The sequence below is a fragment of the Orycteropus afer genome, unplaced genomic scaffold (genome assembly GCF_000298275.1).
Source record: "Orycteropus afer afer isolate SDZICR_OR568_19922 unplaced genomic scaffold, OryAfe1.0 scaffold00006, whole genome shotgun sequence".
NCBI lineage: Eukaryota > Metazoa > Chordata > Mammalia > Tubulidentata > Orycteropodidae > Orycteropus > Orycteropus afer.
In genome coordinates, this window is record NW_006921593.1 from 19,573,758 (window position 1) to 19,596,526 (window position 22,769).

General features: G+C 51.1%; 1 protein-coding gene across 1 annotated transcript in view; it reads left to right on the top strand.

Moving 5' to 3' along the window:
• Nucleotides 1-22,769, top strand: part of ANKMY1 (ankyrin repeat and MYND domain containing 1) — a 64,719-nt gene that overhangs the window by 14,230 nt on the left and 27,720 nt on the right. The window contains exons 7-11 of the mRNA XM_042781307.1: nucleotides 1,165-1,637; nucleotides 4,339-4,555; nucleotides 6,815-6,979; nucleotides 9,428-9,900; nucleotides 20,351-20,522. Of these exons, the coding sequence (XP_042637241.1) occupies nucleotides 1,165-1,637; nucleotides 4,339-4,555; nucleotides 6,815-6,979; nucleotides 9,428-9,900; nucleotides 20,351-20,522 (1,500 nt within the window). The remainder of the gene's footprint in view (nucleotides 1-1,164; nucleotides 1,638-4,338; nucleotides 4,556-6,814; nucleotides 6,980-9,427; nucleotides 9,901-20,350; nucleotides 20,523-22,769) is intronic.

Below are 22,769 nucleotides of genomic sequence, written 5' to 3' on the forward strand. Positions count from 1 at the left end.
CCCCTCCCTCCCCCTCCCTTCTCTTCCTCCTCCTCTCTCTCCCTGGTGCTCACTTCTTCCAGGACCCGCTGACCTGGCTCCGACCATGCCACCTTTCCCTCGGGCACCTCCTGTTGCGGGCACCTGGGCTGGAGCTGCCCTGAAAGGAGCCTCCACGTGGTGTCCCCAGCACGCTGCCACCTCAGGACCCTCAGCCCCTCCTCACCTTCCTCTGCCTGACACCGCAGCCATTTCCACATCTGCTCTCCTGGCCCCAGGAGGAGGGCCGGCCCCTCAGACTCCATGCCGGTGCCCAGCACATCCTGAGCCCCAGATACTTGAATGAATGAATGCGCTGCTTAGAGATGTCCGTGTTCTTTAGATTTTAAGGAGCTCTGGTAGCATAGTGCCTAAGGCACTTGACTGCTAACCAGAAGGCTGGAGGTTCAAACCCACCAGCCACTCCTCGGAAGGAAGGTTGGGCAATCCTACTTCCGTAGTGATACTGCCTCGGAAACCCAAGGAGGGGTCGCTATGAGTCGGGGCCGACTCGATGGCAAACACAGACAGAAACACAGGACTGCAATAGCCGGCTCCTTTCCTTGGACCTCCTTCCTCTCCCTCCCCGTCCCCCTCCTCTAAAAAAAAAAACAAACAAACTAGCAACCCCCTCTTGGGTTTCCGAGGTGTTATCAAGGTGGTATCACTACGGAAGTAGATTGCCCCATCTTCCTTCTGAGGAGTGGCTGGTGGGTTTGAACCAGCAGACTTCTGGTGAGCAGTCAGATGCCTTAGGCACTACGCCACCAGAGCTCCCACTGTGTGGATATAACACAGTTTTATATTTTTTATTGTGAAAAATACACGCACCGAGACATTGGCCACCAACAGTTTGCAGTTTACAAGTCAGGGCACTGACCACCCACGGCAGGTAATGCGGCCTTTGGTGCCATCCAGTCCAAAACACCCACCACTGTTAACGTGACCTCAGTGCCCCCAGAGCGAGACTGTCCCCCGTCGTCTGGCAACCGTTAGTTCACGACGTACCTTTAAAGCGTGACTTACCAGGGAGGCTCCTGAGGTCTGCGATTCTCGCCAAGGTGCTGAGGGCGATCCAGCACAAGCCGTAGGCCTGCTGACTTGTTTCTCTCTTTGCGTCCCATGGGACTGGCTCCCGCCCCGCAGGGACTGTACAAGGCGGATACACGGTTCGGGCCGGGCGTGGAGACTCACCCCGACGGCAGCCAGGACGTGGGGCTGTGGGCCAAGGAGCACCTCATTAAGCTGTGCTCGGAGACGCCCGGCAGCTTCTCCCTGCTCACCTACCCAGAGCTGGCCCACTTCCTCACACGGGCCCCAGCCAGGCTCAGTCTGCCGGGTGACGGGAAGATGGACTGGGGCCTGGGCGAGGGCCAGGACCCCTTCTTCTATGAATATAAGAGGTTCCTCCTGGACGACACCCTCACGCTGCCCCCAGACATGCACGTCTACTCCACTGACAACAGCCACCTGCCCGTGACCTGCTCCTTCCGCAAGGACTTGGATGCCCGCTTCTTTGTGGATGATGTCCCACCCTTCGTGGAGGACGGAGAGCCCTGGTTCATCACGAACGAGACCCCTCTCCTGGTCAGGATGCAGGAGCAGGCGTACAGGTTCAGGTGATCAGCGGCCCCCTTCCTTGTCCATGCTCTCCTCTCTGTGCTGCTCAGGCGAGCGAGGACTGGGCTCCTGAAAACCTGTAGCACCAGCCGCCGTTCAGGGTCCGAGCATCAGCCCAGGGGCCATAGGAGGTGACTGAGGGCTAGAATCTCCGTGCAAGACACTCAGGTTCGAGTCCCGGCCGACGGCCCTCATGCCCAGCTGTCGCCGTCCGTCAGCGGGGGCTTGCCTGCTGCGCTCACAGTGACCAGGGGTCAGTGTAGCCACCAGAGTAGGAAGGACCAGGAAGGAGGCCTGAGGACCTGCCTCTGGAAATCAGCTAGTGAAGACGCTGTGGGTCACGGCGGCCCTACCGTGGGCTGCCTTGGGGGTGGCACAGGACCGCACAGTGATTGTTCTTTGTGCCTGTGGTCACCCCGCATCAGGGGCCGACTCCAGTAACGACAGCAGCACAGTCTAATTACGAAGGTGGGAGGGAAGCCCTCACTGGAGCCTGCGAGTCAGGAAGCTCTCCCCAAGTGTGGGAGGCTGAAGGGCGCTGAGCCAGGCAGGCTGTGTGGGCATCTGTGGATGCCCAGGGAAACAGGGGTCCCAGGAGCCCCCCACCTGCTCTCAGGGGAGGATGTTCAGGAGGGCGCTGAGTGAGGGTGGGGCCAGGCTAGTGAAAGCAGACCAGGCTGTGGAGAGGTCCTGGAGTCCAAATCCCACTCTGCAACCTGTGCTGTTTCCTCCTTTGTACATGGCGCTAGTGCCCCCCCCCCCATGTCTACGAGGAAATGGTCTGGTGGATGTAAATGAAGGGCTGTCATGACCGTCCTGTGTTAAAGGGGGATCTGGTCAGACAGCCGAGGGCAGGAGAGCAGGGAGTGGCCTGGGGCTTCTCCAAAGACAGCTGGGAAGAGCTGCTTCCATTCTAGGGACACCCACCCTGCACCTCACGCCCCCAGGAAGGGTAACATTCACTTAAGGAGGAAACAGGAATATCTCAAAATCAAAATGTTCACAGGTTTTAATCCTTTTCCTACATTTTGTCCCCAGATAGTCCTCAACTGTCAAGACTGTGCATTTTACGAGCACAAATGGCTACTTTCCCACCCATCCACCCATTCATCATCCATCCATCCATCCATTCAATCATCTACCCACCCATCCATTTATCCATCTCTCCATCCATCCACCCATCCACCCACCCATCCATCCATCCATCTATCACCTATCCATCCATCCATCCATCCATCCACTCATCCATCCATTCACCCACCCATCCATCCATCTATCCATCTATCCATCCATCCATCCATCCACCCATCCATCTCTCCATCTATCCATTCATCCATCCACCCATCCATCCATCCATCCACCCACCCATCCATCTCTCTATCTATCATCCATCCACCCATCCATACATCCATCCGTACCTCCATCCCCTCATCATTGAGGACTGTTGGGTACAAAAGCCGCCATAAATCCCTGGGCTCTTGGTTATACACACAGCTACGTGCATACGAGGTGACAAGACTGTGTGATGAATGCACCATGGGACTTTCATGTTTAAGTAGAGCAGTGAAAGTGTAGCAGGTGGGGCACTGTAGGCACTTGGTGCCAATCTCCGTTCCCCATATGCGTGGCTGGCCTTCTCTCCTCCAAGGGCCTACCATGAGAGTCCCTTTCTTACCAAACCTAGTGTGGTAATTAAGGCTATGTGTCAACTTGGCTGGGCCTGGTTGAGTGGCTTGGCAGCTGGTGGTAATTATTCCCCACGATGAGACTGGCAATCGACTCCGTGGTGGGATCTACCACAAGCAGTTGAGTAGCTGTTTTAGGAGTAGCATAGTGCCTAAGGCATTTGACTGCTAACCAGAAGGTTGGCGGTTCAAAAGCACCAGCCACTCCTTGGAAGGAAGATGGGGCAATCTACTTCTGTAGTGATACTGCTTCGAAAACCCAAGGAGGGGTCGCTATGAGTTGGGTCTGACTCGATGGCACATAACAACAACAACCCTTATATAAGATGCAGCTTTGGGAAAGGTCTCTAGCTTATGGCACGCTTGACCCTGCATGTAGCCGTGTCATTATTCAGCAGCCTGCCATGCTCTGCCGACCTTGGGACTTACAATGAACTTGAATTAATGGCCTGTCAAGTGGTAACATGGGGACTGTGTCTTTTTACTTGGTGACACAACCTTGGGCTTGTTAGTCTCAGCAGCCAGCAGCTGTCGAGTGAAGAAAAGCCTCTAGTTCCAGTGGACCGGGAGCAGGAGGCAGAGCTGAAGCCAAGGTTGAGGGGCTTTCATCCAGCCCCTAGAGCCTGGCACTTTGAACTCAGACTTAAAACTTCCAACTGTAAGAGAATAAACTCCTGTTTGTTCAGCCATCCTATTTGTGGTACATTCTAGTCAGAGCGGCACTAGGGGACCGGGACACCTAGGGTCACCCAGATGGTCCTTCTCTCTGCTAACAGTCCTGTCTGGGGCACATGGGTGCTGATGGTGAGGCCCTCCCTGGTCGGAGGTCCCACATCTCTATTCTGTCCACACTGGCAGGGCCGGTGGCAGCTGCAGCCCCCGGGGCTCAGCGTCTCTGAGGGGTGTCCTGAAATGGTGGAGGGGCTGAGGAGTGAGAAGGGCAGAGGGAGGGAGGTGGCCATCCCTGTAGATGTCTAGGGCCGGCCTGCCACTGCTGAGGCCCACTGTGTTGCAGGAACAACAAGGCCTACACCCACTGGAACATGGCTGCCATCATGAGGGGCGACCGCAGCAGCTTCGCACACTGTGGGCTCAGGGAACAGCTGGCCAGGGAGATGATCCTGAAGGCTGAGAACGGGGACTATGACTGGATCTGTGGGATTCTGCGGGACAACCTGGCCTCTGCCAACGTGGCTGATGCCAAGGGCTACACCGTGCTTGCTGCGGCTGCTGTAAGGCCCCACCTCCTGTCTGCTCTGCTCTGTGGGCTCGCTATGCCCAGAGGGTCCCCAGGGAGATCCACCCTTGCACATGGGGGCGCTCCCAGTCCCCCCCTGTGCCAACACAGCAGAGAGGAATGCTGAGTTCTCACCGCGCCTGCGCCTCTGTCTGTCTGGGAAGCCCAGTCCCCCAGCCTGAAGCCCACCCACCGCTGTGATGTTCCCAGTCAAAAGGAGAAGAAGGGTGGAGGTCCTTCTCCTCCGACTACGAGCTTGACCTTGTCTGTCCCCGTGCCTGAGTGTGACCCCCGGGGTCTGGGATCCCCGGGCCCGCCGTAACAAAGCGCCCCAAGGGGTGGCTGTGAAGCGCAGCGTGACTCTCACAGGGGAGTCTGTGGTTGCGGTGTCAGCACGGTGCCTCCTGAAGCTGTGAAGGGGTGTGTTCCAGGCCTCTCCCAGCTTGTGTGGCCCTAGGCGTTCCCTGGTGTGTGGCTGCATCTGCATGTGGCATCCTTCCTCTGTCTGTCTGTCTGGGTTTCTTCCTCTTTTGTGAGACAACACTCCTAGGGCTGGGGCCTGTCCTAGGCCGGTGTGTCCTCATGTCGACCTAACTGACGGCATCTTCAGAGACCCTGTTTCCAGACAGGTGCAGGTTAGACCTCACGCCATCTTGTGGGGCCGCAGTTCAACCCAAGACACTTGGGGTCTTGTGGTTTCCCACACTCATGCTGGTACGGGGAGTTCTGTACCCAGGACAGCACAGGGAGGAGTGCCCTCTGCCCTGCCAAGGGTCTCACACAGATTGAGTCTACCCCACCCCCACAGTCTCCATCAGGGTGGGTCTGCCCCCCCGCCCCCCCACAAGCTTCATCAGGGCGGGTCTGCCCCCCCAGCCCCCCATCTCGATCAGGGCGGGCCTGCCTCCCCAGCCCCCTATCTCCATCAGGGCAGGTCTGCCTCCCCAGTCCCACCCCCGCAGTCTCCATTGGGCGGGTCTGCCCCCTCAGTCATCTTCTTTTTCTTTTTTATTGTGCTTTGGGTGCGGATTCACAGGCAGAATTTGTTTGACATTCAACAGTTTGTGTACATTTGGTTTCCCTCCCCAGCTACCATCCCCAACCCTCCCCCACTCTCCTCCTCTCCCTGCCCAGTGACCTCCCATCCCTGCGCCCTTCTTAGTGGTGCACTCCTGTGTGTCCAGCTCTCCCTCCATGGGAATGCTGCCCCTCTGGTGCCCCATGGCCGATTGCTCCAAGGGCTGCATCTCCGTAGAGCGGGGGGTGCACCACCCTGGGCTGGGTGTTGTGCATGTAAGTCTTACTTCTGTTGGGCTCAGAGCCAGCCCTTGGGAGTGAGTCCTATCCCGGGACTGACATGTATCCCAGGGCCATAGTCTTGGAGGTCCCACTAGACTCCATCCAACCAGGACTTCTGGTCATTATTGTGTTTTTGGATTTTGTTCCATGTTTTCCCTCCCACTCTATCCAGGATCTCCTGTTTTGATCCCGTCCCAAGTGGTTGCCATTGGTAGCTGGGCACCCCAGTCTTCTTCAGGGCAGGTCTGCCCCTCGGTCCCCCAGCTCCCTCAGGGCATTACTGTCCCCCAGCCCCCCTTCTCACTCAGCAGGCTCTGTCCCCCTGTCTCCCCTCACTCACTTGGGTCTGTCCCCCCAGCCCCCCTTCTCACTCAGCAGGCTCTGTCCCCCCATCTCCCCTCACTCACTTGGGTCTGTCCCCCCAGCCCCCTTTCTCACTCAGCTGGGTCTGCCCCCTACCTCCGCTTCTCGCTCAGTTGGGTCTGCCCCCCTGTACACCCTCACTCAGCTGTTTCTGTCCCCAGTCCTCCCCTCACTCAGTTGGGCCTGCCCCCTGGTCCCCTCACTCGGCTGGGCCTGCCCCCTGGTCCCCCTCACTCGGCTGTTTCTGTCCCCAGTCCTCCCCTCACTCAGCTGGGCCTGCCCCTGTCCTCCCCTCACTCGGCTGGGCCTGCCCCCTGTCCTCCCCTCACTCAGCTGGGCCTGTCCCCTGGTCCCCTCACTCGGCTGGGCCCGCCCCCTGGTCCCCTCACTCGGCTGGGCCTGCCCCCTGTCCTCCCCTCACTCGGCTGGGCCTGCCCCCTGGTCCCCTCACTCGGCTGGGCCTTCCCCCTGTCCCCTCACTCGGCTGGGCCTGCCCCCTGGTCCCCTCACTCGGCTGGGCCTGCCCCTTGTCCCCTCACTCGGCCGGGCCTGCCCCGCCCCTGGTCTCAGCCAGTCTGCTGTGTGTCTCCAGGTCCACTGCCGTGTGGAGATCATCAGCCTCCTGCTGGACAGCGGGGCTGACGTGAACAAGCTCTCGGATGAGGGCCTCACACCCCTCAGCATGTGCTTCCTTCTGCACTACCCCGCCACATCCTTCAAGGCCAACATTGCCGAGAGGACCGTGCCGGAGCCCCAGGTCAGCCCCCGGGGCCCTCTGTCTGTCCCTCTGCATACCACCCACCACCTCTTGGCCACCAACCAGCTCCCTCGTCTGGGACAGGGTCAAGGTGGAGTCTGAGCATCATGTTCAGTGCAGATTGAGTGAGGACAGAGCTGGCACACTTTGCGGGGGGACACGTGTCACCTACACACATGTGCCCACTCTGCACGTCCTGAGGCAGTCCCCACCCTAGTCCTTAAGAAAAGTGGCATTGTGGGGTGGAGGGAAGGTTTCTGTAACTGCCATAGCAAAAACATGACAATGCGGTGGCCGTGAAGAGCAGGGAGGTACTGTCGCATGGCGCAAGATAAGCTTCTGAGTCTGGGCACGGGCAGGGCTGGGCTCCCTCTGGCCTGGGGGAGGGGCCTCTCCTCCTGCTTCTATAGCCCTGGACGGTCCCTGCTGCGGGCAGCACTGCTTGTGTGGTGTCTGTCTTCCTCTGGGTGTCTGATCTGTTCTTTTCTAAGACACCACTCCGACCCACTCGACTCACCATGACCTTGTTACCATAGCTGAAGAAAACCCCTGTTCCAAACAGGGCCACACACAACTTCTGTTGGGGCAGTTCAATCCATAGCAATGTCCACATGGTAGACTCGACCATGAGGTCTACCTTTCAGCAGTGTGGCGAGTGCTGCTGTAAGCATACATGTAGGGGTGTTTGTTTGAACATATGTTTCCAGTGAACATGCATGTACAGTGTTTGAACACCTGTTCCCATAAATATACATGCACAGTGTTTATTTGAATGCCTGTTCCTGTTGAACATGTGTGTACAGTGTTTGTTTGAACACCTGTTCCTGGTGAACGTGTGTGTACAGTGTTTGTTCAAACATCTCTTTCCAGCTCTCTTGGGTGTCTGTACACGAGTGAGGTTGCTGGGCCATCTGGCAACCCCACGTTTAACCTGTGGAGGAACCATGGACTGTTTCCATGGTGGCTGCACTGTTTCCATCGGGACAAATTACAGTCTGGGTGAATGGCTCCTCCTGGGCTCATGCCACCAGCCACAGGCCAGCCCTCCTTCGCCAAGGGTGGACTCATGTCTGCCCTTAGTCTGTCCTCTAGGTAGGGGAAGTGTCCTCTGGGCAGCCCCTGAGCATGAATGTTTCCACTCGCCAGGCAGACCCCGGGCCTCAACTGTTAGCCATTTGAGGACGGGCTGAGGTCCATGGAGAAGGCAGAGAGGCCGGGGGAGGTGGGCGCCTCACAGAGGGTTGGACACGATGCGAGTGACCTTGCATCCATGGCACACCCATGCGCCCACGGCTGAAGTTCCAGCATGTAACCCACACCATAATATCGAGTAGATGGACTCTGCTCTCCTTTCGGGTGTCTGGGAAGCCAGTGTGCGTTCCACACACGGTGCCCCCGACTCTGGATGCTCCTCATCTAGTGGCCTGTGGCTGCTGTGTGGGACAGCACCGCCCAGGAGCGTGACCTACCCAGGCTCAGACTTCCGTTCAGTGACTCGGCAGGGCCCTGCTGGTAGGAGGGTTTGTGGAAGGTGCTGAGCTCATGGATGGGGCTGTCCCTCAAATGACAATAGACACATTGGCATTGAGTGGCACAGCCCATGGGGACCCAATGTGTGTCAGATGGGAGTGACCCCGTGGATGTCAGAGGGGAGCCGGGCCCATAGGGTTGGCTGGATTTTCCTAAGTAGATTGCCAGGGCTTGCTTCTGGGGTACCACTGGCTGGATTCGAACCGCCAGCCTTTGAGTTAGCGGCTGAGTGCACGCTGGGCCCCAGGGGCCTAACCAAAGGTCTAGAGAAGGCAGCAGGTGTCTGTGTGTGGCTGTCTTAGCTGCCCAGTGCTGCTGGGACACACCAGAGGAGGACTTTCACACATCCCTTCTCCCGCAGTTCAGGAGGCTGGCAGTTGGACTTCAAGGCCCTGGCTTCTGGGGAGGCTTCCTTCCTCAGCCGGCTCTGGAGAAAGTCCCACTGTCTTTAGCTTACGGTCCTTAGCTCCTTGGGGACCCACATGTGGCCTCGATCTTCCCTGCGTGTCCTGCCTGCTTGCTTCTGTCCCTAACCTTCTCTTTTGTTTCTCAGAAGTGATTGACTTGAGACACGTGACCCATTGATGTGGCCTTATTAACATGACAGAGGAAACCCTATTCCCTTGTGGGATGTGTCCACAGGGACGGTAGGACAGGGCCCCATTCAGTCCATAACTATATGTCTATCATATATAAGCCAGCCTGTTGAGTGGCTTCTCACCATGACTCCACGTGACAGACTAGAACCACCCTGTAGGTTGTGATCTCAGGCTGTGATCTTTCTGGGCCCAGCTCATCTGTTCTTTCTGCCATGGGTCAGCTGGTGAGTTTGAATCGCTGACCTTTTGATTAGCAGCTGAGTGCTCAATCACTGCACCACCAGGCTCTCTCTCTCTCTATTTTTTTTACCTTCTAAAGGAAGGGACTCTTCGCTCCCCAGTTCTGCCAACCCACTCCTTCCTGCCCGTTGAGTACACCACGGACTCTCTCAAGCACCAGGAGGATGTCCTGAGCCAGAGCTGGTATGAGCTGAAGTCGGTGGTTCAGGGCTCCGAGGATGACATTGCCTCTTGGAACCTCCTCCAGTTGTCCCAGGAGTCAGTGGACATGGGGAGCACATCCCAGAGGCCTGGCTCCGCGCAGGACAGGGGCGCCCTCCTCGAGTCCCTGCAGGGGCTGGACGACGCTCTGGGGAATGCAGACAAGTACTCACAGTACAGCAACGACATGACCTTTGACACCAACCGTGGTGTCCACGCCTTCTCCATCACACTCTCGCCTGGCTTCCTGGAGCAGAGTGCCTACATCTACAGCTTGCTCAAGGCCCCGCCCTTGGGCGCCAGCAGCTCTGACAAGGGGACCTTGCGGAAAATGGTGCTGTCCCTGATTGAGTGAGTCGCCAAGTGGGTGGGGTTGTGGTGGCTCTAGGCTTGAGCATCTACTGGGCTATAACCCACACTCTGCAAAGCCAGCAGGGGGTACCACAGCAGTAGGTCCAATCCCAACACCGTCCTCACCTGGCACAGCCTGGACATGGGCCGTGGGGTGTCTGTGTGGGTTCTCAGGTGTCATCACCTGGGTGGTGTCTATAATGGTGGTGTGGAGGACCCACAGGTGTGTAGTGTGTGTCACATAGGTGCTCATACTCATCCACCCACTCCACACATCTACTCACCCCCAGACTGGACCAGTGGTTCTCAGAGGTGGCCCAGTCACCCCTGGGGTCCCCAGGATCATTTCAGGGGGTCTGCGAGGTTGTAACTATCTCGTAGTCACCTGAAGACATCACTCACCTTCTTCACCATGTTCACTTTTGCTTGGATGGTGCAGAAGCAGTGGTGAACAGGACAGTGGCACCCCACTCATGTCGGGTGGGGGCACTGTGTGGCACAAGTCAGCCAGGCTTACCTCGCCCCATGTATATGCAGCAGGAAGACACCATGCATTCACTGAGGCAAAATTGTTCCATTAATTCCATGAAGTCTTGACCTGGGAGTGGACGGACAGAAGGACACACAGAGCAGGACAGTGGTTTTCCAGACAAAGCCCCTCTCCCATCACTGGAGGTGCAGGTGGAACTGGCCATTCCAACTACGGCACCATTTTTTCTTAAATGACTGGACAGCTGGCAAACTATGGTTATTTGTTCTTGGGTGTGTGGCGATGTTTTCTTGCATGTCTCCTTAAGGAAAACGCTGGCAGTGTTGGCTCCCAGGGATCAATTCCGGCTTTTACATGGACACAAGGGCTTTGGAACACTCACACCCACCACAGAGACTTCATGGGTCCTGGTGGTGAAGGTTGTTCTCAGGAAGTCGGTGGTGTTCTTAGCAAACGTGATCTGCTGATCTTGTCTAATGATGTGTGTCAACACTGGGAAGATTTGCACAGCTCAGGGAACCAGTGTTTTTCCAAATGACCAAGGTCCAATGTCATCCAGGCACAGATGGGTGTGGTAGTTAAGTTGTGGGTCAAATTGCCTGGGCTGTGGTTCTGATCAGCTGGGCAGCTGGATGTAGTTATTCCCTGTGATGGGATTGTAATCACCTCCAGGGTGGACTCTGCTGTGAACAGTTAATGAGTTGCCTTCAGTGTGTGCCCTGCTTCCAGTATATATGGAGAAGCTTGGAGGAAGGTCTCTGGCTTTTGGACACATTTGGATCCTTCATTTGGCCGAGTCTGCAGCTCCAGCTCCTGGACTTGAACCAATGGCCTGCCACGTTGCCTGCTGATTTTGGGGTTGTGCTATTTTACTTACCAACCTTGGGTTCATCAGCCTCAGCAGCCAGGAGCCGCATGAGTTAGGAGACACCTCCAGCTCCAGTGGGCATGGAGCAAGAGGCAGAGATGAAGCCCAAGGTCGAGGGGCCTTCACCCAGCCCCTAGAGCCAGCACTCTGAAGCTAGACTTCTAACCTCCTAAGGCACCTGACTGCTAACTAGAAGGCTGGAGGTTCAAACCCACCAGGCACTCCTCGGAAGGAATGTTGGGCAATCTACTTCCGGAGTGATACTGAGTCAGAAACCCAAGCAGTGGTCACTACGAGTCAGATCTGACTTGACGGCACATAACAACAACAACAACAAACTGTAGGAGAATACACTGCTTGTTAAAGCCACCTGTTCATGGTATTTCTATTACAGCAGCACTAGGGAACCAAGACATACACACCCCCACACTCACACACCACACACAGACACACCAAGACAATGAGTAAAGATCCAGTCACAGTGAGGGGAAGACCAGTGCAACAAGTTCCCTGATATGGGTTTCAAGTTCCACATTGCAATGAATAAACTACTGCCAGTGGGTCTTCCAGGCAAAGACTAGGAGGAAAGGCCTGGAGATTCACTTCTGAAAACCAGCCAGTGAGAACTCTAAGGATCACAAGGGTCTGAGCTGCAGCCAACCATGGGGCTGGCATGGGACCAGGCATGTTCTATTCCATGGTGCATGGAGTCTCTGTGAGTCGGAGCTGGTTAGATGACAGCTTACAACAAAGAAGAGTGTCCACACTTACCTGCAAAGGCTACTGAGCTGTGCCTCCTTTTCCACATGCATATCCTTGGGAGGAAGGGTCCTCGTCACCCACTCACCCTACATGACAGATTGAGATGGACTGGGACTCAGAACCTAAGCCAGATGACACTGAAGAGCATTACAGAAACGGAGTCACTCACCCCATGAATTTCTTTTGTTTAGGAAAGGAGAGTAATTTTAATGAATGCTGTTATTTGTATAATATGCAAGGGTTGACTTGAAGCCTGGGGACCACAGACAGAGCTGGGATCTCAGGTAAGGGGAGGGACACAGGCCCCACTCCCAAGAGGCAGGAAGCAGAGAGGTTTCAAACAGCTAAGGAAGATGAACTTGTCTGTAAGTTCGTCATACTATGGTGGCTTGTACATTGCTGTGAGGCTTGAGGCTGTGCCACTGGTGTTTCAAACACCAGCAGAGTTGCACATGGTACACAAGTTTCAATGCTGCTTACAGACTGAAACAGACTAGGAAGAAGGACAAGGCCATCCACTTCTCAAAGAATTGGTCAGGGGAAACCTTATGAATAGCAGAGAAACACTGTCTGATACATTACTGGGCAACTTTATGAATAGCTTGGAAACACTGTCTGATACAGTACAGAAGGATGAGCTCCTTAGGTCAGAAGGTTTTCAAAATACAACTAGGAAAGAGCTGCATCATCAGAGTCAGACCAACATTGTTGATATGGATAAAGTAAAGCTTTCGGGATCTCCATTTGCTGATGTGGCATGACTCAAATTGAAGAGAAACAGCTGCAAACATCCATTAATAGGAACACGGAATGTACGAAGTATGTATCTAGGAAAATTTCAAGTTGTCAAAAATGAAATGGAATGCATGAAGATTGATATCCTAGGCATTAGTGAGCTGCAATGGACTGGTTTTGGCCATTTTGAATCAGACAACCATATGATAGTAGCCAAGAATGACAGTTTGAAGAGGAATGATGTGGCATTCATTATCACAAAGGCTGTTTCAAGATCTGTCCTGAAGTACAATGCTGTCAGTGATAGGATAATATCCATACACCTACAAGAAAGACCAGTTAATACTACTACTATTCAAATTTATGCACCAACCACCAAAGCAAAGATGAGGAAATTGAAGTTTTTATCAACTTCTGCAGTCTGAAATTAACCAAACATGCAATCAAGATGTGTTAATTATCATTGGTGACTGGAATGCAAAAGTTTGAAACAGAGAAGAATCACTGATAGTTGGAAAATTTGGCCTTGGTAACAGAAATGATGCTGGAGATCGCATGACAGAATTTTGCAAGACCAATGACTTATTTGCTGCAAATACATTTTTTCAACAAGACAAATGGCAGCTATACACATGGACTTTGCCAGATGCAGTATGCAGGAATCAGATAAGCTACATCTGTGGCAAGAGGCGATGGAAAATCTCAATATCTTTAGCCAAAACAAGGCCAGGAGCTGATTGTGGAACAGACCATCAACTGCTCATATGCCAGTTCATCTTGAAGTTGAAAACAATTAAAACAAGTCCACAAGAATAAATCTTACCAGGGACACAAAAGATCTGTACAAAGAAAACTATACCAAACTACTTCAAGAAACCATGAGAGCTACATAAATGGAAGAACATACCATGCTCGTGGATAGGAAGATTGAACGTTGTGAAAATGTCAATTCTACCCAAAGCAATCTATACATTCAATGCAATCCCAATCCAGATTCCATCAACATTTTTTAAGGATATGGAAAAACCAATCACTAACTTTATACGGAAAGGAAAGAGACTTCAGATAAGCAGAGCACTATTGAAGAAGAAGAACAAAGTAGGAAGTCTCACATTGCTGGATCTCAAACTCTACCACACAGCCACAGTAGTCAATACTGCCCAGTATTGGTACAATGACAGACACATAGAACAATGGAATAGAATTGAGAACCCATGCTGAACCTATGGTTAGCTGATCTTTGTTTGACAAAGGTCCAAAATGCATTAAGTGGGAAAGAGAATGTTTGTTTAATAAATGGTGCTGGCAAAATTGGATATTCATTTGCAGAAAAATGAAACAAGATCTGTACCTCACACCATATACAAAAACTAACTCCCAATGGATCAAAGACTTAAATGTGAAACCTAAAACTACAAAGTTCCTCAAGGAAAAACGAGGGGCAAATTTAGGGGTCCTAATATATGGCATAAATAGACTATCAAGCATAACCCCAAATGCACAAACAGCTGAAGATAAAGTAGATGAATGGGACCTTCTGCAAATTAAATTTTGTATGTGCTTCCAAAGACTTCTCCAAAAGAGTCCAAAGAGAACCTACAGATTGGGAAAAAAATATTTGGCAATGACACATCTGACAAGGGACTATCTGTAGAATTTACAGACAACTCTAACACCTCAATAACAAAAAGACAAATAGTCCAATTAAAAAATGGAGAGACGACATGAATAGATACTTCACGAGGATATTCAGGCAGCCAACGGACATATGAAGAAATACTCACAATCATTAGCCATTAGAGAGATGCAAATAAAAACAACAATGAGATACCATCTTGCTCCAGCACTAGTAGTAAAGTTCAACAAGACAGAAAATAACAAATGCTGGTGAGGATACGGAGAGTTTGGGACTCTCATACACTTCTGGTGGGACTGTAAAATGATACAACCACTGTGGAAAGCAATAATGGTGATTCCTTAAAAAGTTGGAATTAAAAATACCATTTGACCCAGCTATTCCATTACTAGGTATATATCCTGAGGAAGTGAGAGCCAGGACAAGAACGGATATATGCACACCCATGTTCATCACGGCACTATTTACAGTATCCAAAAGATGGAAACAACGTAGGTGTCCATCAACTGAGGAATGGATAACCAAACTATGGTACATACACACAACAGAATACTATGCAACCCTAAAGAAAAATGTAGAATCTGCAAAACACCACATAATGTGGATGAACTTGGAGGACATTATGCTGAGTGAAATAAGTCAATCACAGAAGGACCAATATTATATTAGTCTGTTATTGTAAAAGTCAAGGAAAGGTTTATCTATAGAAGGAAATTTTCTTTGTTGGTTACCAGGGGTGGGAGGGGAGGGGAGGGAACACTGTTAGGTAGAGACAAGTATTGATTTGAGTGAAGGGCAATGTACCAAATGTGAGTGATCAGCATGGTGGCATTGAGGAAGAGGAAGACAGAGAGAGGTACATGGGAAGTGCAGACAACAAAGATGAACCTTTTTGCACATACAGTGTTGTGTTGTCAGTGAAGGCAAACATGGGTATAATGGTGGAGAGATAGGTAGACAGGCTGAACTATTAGGTATGTCTATGAAGTGGGGAGTGTACGTAAGACCATGTATAGGGTTTGCAGACAATGGTTCTACAAGTATATTTGGATGTTCTGTAAGAATTCACAGGTGTATAGTAGAACTAGGTTGTAGTCATTTCTTGGTCACAGTCAGCTACCCAGAGTAGTTGAACCTGTGGGCTTGGGACCATAGTCACAGGGAACATGAAGCTCAACTGGCATAACATACTACACAAAACATTGTTCCATCTCCTACTTTGGTGAGTAGCGACTGGGATCGTAAAAGCTTGTAAGCAGCTATCTAGGTGCAACAATGGATCTCTCGTCATCCAGAGCAAAGAAGAATGAAGAAAATCAAAGATTCAAGGAAACAATTAGTCCTAGCAACTGGTACACCATGCGATCTGCAGCCTATACGACTGAGACCAGAAGAACTAGATGGTGCCCAGCTACCACTGTCATCCACTTGGAGGGGGAATCTATGTAGGAGATCCTGGATAGAGAGGAAGAACAATGTGGAACAAAACCCAAAATAATTTGGGAAAAAAATGGGGGGCACCAGGTTTGCTGGTCTGATAGAGCCTGATGGAACTGCTGAGACTATGGCCTCTAGCTGCCTTTCAGTTCTGGAATTGAACCCACACCTGTGGCTTCCAGCCAAACAAAAGACAGACATATGAGTTGAACATTTCCCTGAGGTAGATACACTCCTTGGAGAGAACAATCATGCAAGAAAGAAGGGTTGTGTATGCACAGGGAGACAGCTCAAGGGGCAGGAGTGCATGGAGGGAAGGACACAGGAAGAGGTAACTATCAGGAGGAAGTGGGAGGGGAGCTGTTGCATTGGGATAAATTGTAGTCAGTGTCAGGAGATAAAGTGTATGTGAGCTACTGTATGGAAAGTGAATTTGCTCTGTGAACTTTCACCCAAATCATAATTAAAAAAAAAAAAAAAGCTTGCAAGTACCTATCTAGATCCAATGATGAGTCTCTCCTCATCCAGAGCAAAGAAGAAAGAAGAAAACCAAAGACATATCGAAATAATTAGTCCAATGGACTAGTAGACCATGTGATCCTCAGCCTATGTGACCATGAGACCAGAAGAACTAGATGATGCCTGGTTACCCTGTCAATCACTTTGGAGGGGGATCAGTGCAAGAGATCCTGTGTACAGTGGGAAAACAATGTGGGACAAAACCCAAAATCATTTAAAAAAAGAAGAAAACCAGGTTTGGTGGTCTGATAGAGCCTAGTGAGACCCCTGAGACTATGGCCCCTAGTTACCCTTCAGGTCTGGGACTGAACTCACTCCTGTGGCTTCCAGCCAAACAAAAGACAGGCACATGAGGTAAACACTTATATCAGGTAGATACACTCCTGGGAGCGAGGAACTGAAGGGCAGTGTTTGCACAGGGACATAGCTGGGGCAGGGGTGGAGGGAGAAGGGGCAGCAGGCAAGAGTGCAGTGGAGGGAAGGACACAGGGAAGAGGTAACTACAGGGAGAAAGTGGGAAGAGAGCTATTACAATGTGGGGAATTGAATCATGTTATGAAACAAAATATGTATGAACTGCTGTGTGGAAAATGAATCTGCTCTGTAAATTTTCACCCAAATCACAATTAAAAAAAAAAAAAAAAAGAAAGTCCACAAGAGCCAACATATGACCTGGAATAGATCCTCCTCAATTTAGAGACCATCTAAAGAATACATTTGAGGCACTGAACACCAATGACCCAAAACCAGAGGAATTGTGGGGTGACATCAAGAACATCATTCGTGAAGAAAGCAACAGGTCATTAAAAAGAGAAAGGAAGAAAAAAACAAAATGAATGTCAGAAGAGACTCTCAAAATTGCCCTTGAGCAGAGTAGCTAAAGCAGATGGAAGAAATGACAAAATAAAAGAGCTGAACCAAAGATATCATAGAGCAGCTCAAGCAAACAAAGCCAATTACTGTAATGAAATGTGTAGAGACCTGGAGTTAGAAAACCAAAAGGGAAGAACACGTGGCATTTCTCAAGCTGAAAGAACTGAGGAAAACATTTAAGCCTCACATTGCAATACTGAAAGATTCTATGGGCAAAATAGTGAATGATGCAGGAAGCATCAAAAGAAGATGGAAGGAATACACAGAGTCACTGTACCAAAAAGCTGGTCAATCTTCATCCATTTCAGGAGGTGGCATATGATCAAGAACCAATGGTACTGAAGGAAGAAGTCGAAGCTGCACTGAAGAAATTGGCGAAGAATAAGGCTCCAGGAATTGACAGAACACCCACTGAGATGTTTCATCAAATGGATGCCTCACTGGAGGCACACACTTGCCTGTGCCAGGAGATTTGGAGGACAGCTAGCTGGCCAACTGACTGGAAGAGATCCATATTTGTATCCATCCCAAAGAAAGGTGATCCCACAGAATGTGGAAATTATTGAACGATATCGTTAATATCACAAGCAAGTAAAATCTTGCTGAAGATAATTCAAAAATTGTTGCAGCAGTGTACTGACAGAGAACTTCCAGAAATGGAAGCTGGTTTCAGGAGAAGATGTGGAACGAGGGATATCATTGCTGATGTCAGACGGATCTTGGCTGAAAGCAAAGAATACCAGAAAGATGTTTACTTGTGTTTTATTGACTATACAAAAGCATTTGATCATGTGGATCACAACAAATTATGGGTAACATTGAGAAGAATGGGAATTCCAGAACACTTGATTGTACTCATGAGGAAGCTGTACATAGACCAGGAGGGTGTCATTCAAACAGAACAAGGGGACACTGCATGGTTTAAAATCCAGAAGGGAGTGCATCAAGGTTGTATCCTTTCACCATACTTGTTCAATTTGTATGCTGAGCAAATAATCCGAGAAACTGGACTATATGAAGAAGAACATCTTCTTGAGGACTAAGGTGTGGCTGACATAAGCCATGATATTTTCAATTGTCTCATATGCATGTGAAAGCTGGACAATGAATAAGGAAGACCAAAGAAGAATTGATGCTTTTGAGTTATGGTGCTGGCGAAGAATGCTGAAAGTACCATGGACTACTGAAAGATCTAACAAATGTGTCCTACAGGAAGTACAGCTGGAGTGCTCCTTAGGAGCGAGAATGGCCAGACTTCGTCTCACCTACTTTGGTCGTGTTGTCAGAAGGGACCATTCCCAAGGATGTCATGCTTGATAAGGTGGAGGGTCAACGAAGGAGGAGAAGGCTCTCAACGAGATGGATTGACACAGTGGCTGCAATGATGGGCTCCAGTATAGCAGGTATCGTGGTACTGGAGAGGGACCAGGTGGTGTTTCATTCTGCTTTGCATAGGGTCGCTGTGAGTGGAGATGACTAGACGGCACCTAACAACAACAACAAGCGTTGACTATTGTTACTTTTTACGTGAATAGAAAATGTTTTTAAATGTCTCAGCTTTAATTTGTGATACAGTAAACATTGAGGGAGCTGGCCTGGGCCAGCACAGAGAAAATCTCTCTGGGGTCCTCAAGGACTTTCAAGCAGAAAGGGGCCCTGAGGCCACTTTGAGAACCACTCGTCTAGACTGACCCATTTCTCTGGTGTCCCTCCCTTGCCTGCCCCCTCAGCCCTCCCTGCCTTGCTGGCTGTGGGGTCGGCAGGGCGAGCCAGGCCCTCCACCACCCTGCTCTCTCGAACCATCCTTGCTGTTCCATCACCCACAGCCTGCCCCCCTCCTTCCCCTCTTGGCCCACCTGGGGTGGTGCGTTGTCTCGGCCGCTCACCTTGCCCTCAGAGCCATGTGTCAGCACAGCTTCTGCACTGGTGCTGGTGACCCTCTGCTTGGCCCACTCATGTGCTCCCCTGGGCATGGTAAGGGTCATGGGCCTGTGTGTGTGCATGTCTATGTGCGCATGTGTGCATGTGTCTCTGTGCATGCATGTGCAAGTCTGTACATGTCTGTGTACATGTGCGCATGCTCATACAATGCACATCTTCCTATGTGTGCATATGTGGACATGTGTGAACACATGAGCAGGTGACTGTACAAGTGCATGTACGTGCATATGTGTACGTGCATGTGTGTATGTATACATGTGCGTGCATGTGTCCATATGTGCGCATGTATATACGTGTTCATGCACACGAGCACATCTGCTTGCATATGCATACATGTGCATGCATGTGTGCACACATATGTTCACATGCATACACATGTCCCTATGCATGCATGTGTGTGCACATTTGCATGCACATGAGCATGTGTGCCTGTCTGTACATGTGCATGCATGCTCACATGTGCATCTGTGTATGTGTATGTATATGCATGTGCATGCATGTGCCCCTACATGTGTATGTGTGCATGTGTGTGCACATGAGCACGTGTGCCTGTGTGTGTGAATATGTGCATGTGTGCATGTGTGTATATTTGCAGATGTATGTGGTATGTAATTATCTCACAGCATCCCAGAGGGTGGTTTGGTACCTGTCCCATTTCACGGGTGACCTCAGTAAGGATAGGTGACCCATCCTGGCCTGCAGAGCTGAATTTGGTTATAGCGAGGTGGCCCTGCATAGGGTTGTTTTGGGCAGGACCAGTGAGTGTTCTGGGGGAGTTCTGGTGGTGTAGTGCCTAAGGCATTTGACTGCTAACCAGAAGGCTGATGGTTCAAACCCACCAGCCACTCCTTGGAAGGAAGGTTGGGCAATCTACTTCCATAGTGATACCACCTTGGATACCCATGGAGGGGTCGCTAGGAGTTGGGTCTGACTTGACGGCACAGTTATGTGCCGTCGAGTCAGACCCGACTCATAGCGATGCCTCCTTGGGTTTCCAAGACAGTATCACTATGGAAGTAGATTGCCCCATCTTCCCTCCGAGGAGTGGCTGGTGGGTTTGAACCACCAGCCTCCTGATTAGCAGTCAAGTGCCTTAGGCACTTTGCTACCAGAGCTCCCTGGAAGGCTGTCCTGTCCTGGAGGTGCTGTCCAGGCAGCCAGTGCTGAATCCACCTGTGTCTCCTTCCAGACGCAGGAACAGATGGCAGACCATCCAGCTGCTGTTGCGCCGAGGCGCTGACCCCAACCTGTGCTGCGTGCCCATGCAGGTCCTGTTCTTCGCTGTGAAGGCCGCAGACGTGGATGGTGTGAAGCTGCTGCTGGAGAACGGGGCACGGACTGACATCCAGCTCCCCCCACAGGTAGACCTCATGGGAGACACAAGGGCAGGTGTGTGTGAGAAACATGCATGCACTTGCATCACAGAGTGTGCTGGGCTTCGCTGCCTGTCCAGATTCTAGTTGTGTTTCTCTGACTCTGTTTTCAAGGACCATATGGTTATTTCTGTAACTGAAAATCAAGGCTGAAAGTACCCCTCAGTCCACCCTCAGACATGAATGCTAATGATGTCACACATGGCAATGAAAATACCGGCTGAGTGAGAGAGCCAATGTCAGAGCCACCTGGGCGCCCAGTTTAGGCCCATTATGGACAGGCAGTCCCACCACTTGTCCTGAAATTGACCACGGTATTATTGTCTTTTCACATAAACACACATCCAGCCAGTTAGCGAGGCTCCTGAAACCCGTGTCCAGCCAGTTAGCGAGGCTTCTTATTTTATTGGGAAGATGTTGGTGTTCTAGTGGAGTCCCTGGGGGGGGGGGTGGACAAGTGGTTAAACGTTTGACTGCTGACCAAAAGTTTGGAAGTTTGAGTCCACTGAAAAGTGCCTGAGAAGAAACCCCTGATGATCTGTGGAATAATCAGCTGCTGAGAGCCCTGTAGGAGCTATGGGGGCACAGTGCCTAAGGCACTTGACTGCTAACCAGAAGGCCGGCAGTTCAAACCCACCGCCACTCCTCGGAAGGAAGGTTGGGCAATCCATTTCCGTAGTGACACCACCTTGGAAACCTAAGGAGGGGTCACTATGAGTCGGGTCTGACTCTACGGCACATAACAACAACAACAACAGGAGCCCTGTGGGGCATGGTCCTGCTCTAACCCACACAGTGCACCATGAGCCAGGGCCGGCTCCATGCCAGTTGTGGGTCACGGTTCTCCTTCGACCCACACAGGGGACCATGAGCCAGGGTTTTCTTATGTTCTAATAGCTGACAGTTTTGTTGGTCATTGGTTGTTACTGACTAGTCATTGCTCAGAGGTGGCCTCTAGTGGCCAGAGGGCAGGTAGCAGCTCTGGCAATGAGGCATTTCTTTGGGTGAAAAGTTACACTGAAAAGTAGGATTGCTGATCCTGGAAACCCTGGGAAATTTCATGATAGCTTTTTAGGTTTCATGATTGGACTCCATCTCTGACATGGACTAAGGTTGTGACTTTTCACCTTGGTAAGATCATTCATTCATTCATTCATTCATCACAGCCGGGAGTTTATTTACACAGTCCTCTCCCAAATAGAATAGTCTGAGAAGCTGGAAAATGTGGAGAAGGATGCGGCATCAGGGTCAGAGGAAGACTCATAAACCACCTGTGATATGCAGAGGACACGATATTGTTCCCTGAAAGTGAAGAGGACTTGAAGCACTTGCTGATGAAGATCAACGACTAAAGTCTTACTGTGGATTACACCTCAACATGAAGAGAACACACAGACTCACAACTGGACCAATAAGTAACATCATGACAAACGGAGAAAAGGTTAAAGTTGTCAGAAATTTCATTTTACTTGGATTCATAGTCAATGCCCATGGAAGCAGCAATCAAGAAATCAGACATCAAAACGCACTGGGCAATCTGCTTCAAAAGACCCCTTTAAAGTGTTTAAGAGCAAAGAGGTCACTTTGAAGACTAAGGTGTACCTGACCTAACCCATGGTATTTTCAGTCGCCTCGTAGGCATGTGAGAGCTGGACAATGAATAAAGAAGACTGAGGAGCAGTTGATGCTTTCGAACTGTGGTCTTGACAAGAATGTTGAATGTACCATGGGCTGCAAGAAGAATGAACAAATCTGTCTGGGAGGAAGTGCAGTCGGAGTGCTCCTTAGAAGCAAGAATGGCCAGACTCCGTCTCCCCTGCTTTGGTCATGTTGTCAGAAGGGACCAGTCCTTGGAGAAGGACGTCATGTTGGGTAAAGTGGAGGGTCAGCAAAAAGGAGGAAGAACCTCGATGAGGTGGACTGCCACAGTGGCTGTGACGAAGGGCTCAAGGATGGTGTGGTAGTGAAGGCTGTGTGTCATCTCGCCTGGGCCGTGGTTTGGGGATTGGCAGCTGGGTGTGGGTGTTTCCCGTGATGACACTGTAGTACTCGTCATGGTGGAATCTGCTGTGGGCAGCTGGGTGTGGGTGTTCCCCGTGATGACACCGTAGTACCCGTCATGGTGGAATCTGCTGTGAGCCGCTGGGTGTGGGTGTTTCCCGTGATGACACTGTAGTAACCGTCATGGTGGAATCTGCTGTGGGCAGCTGGGTGTGGGTGTTCCCCGTGATGACA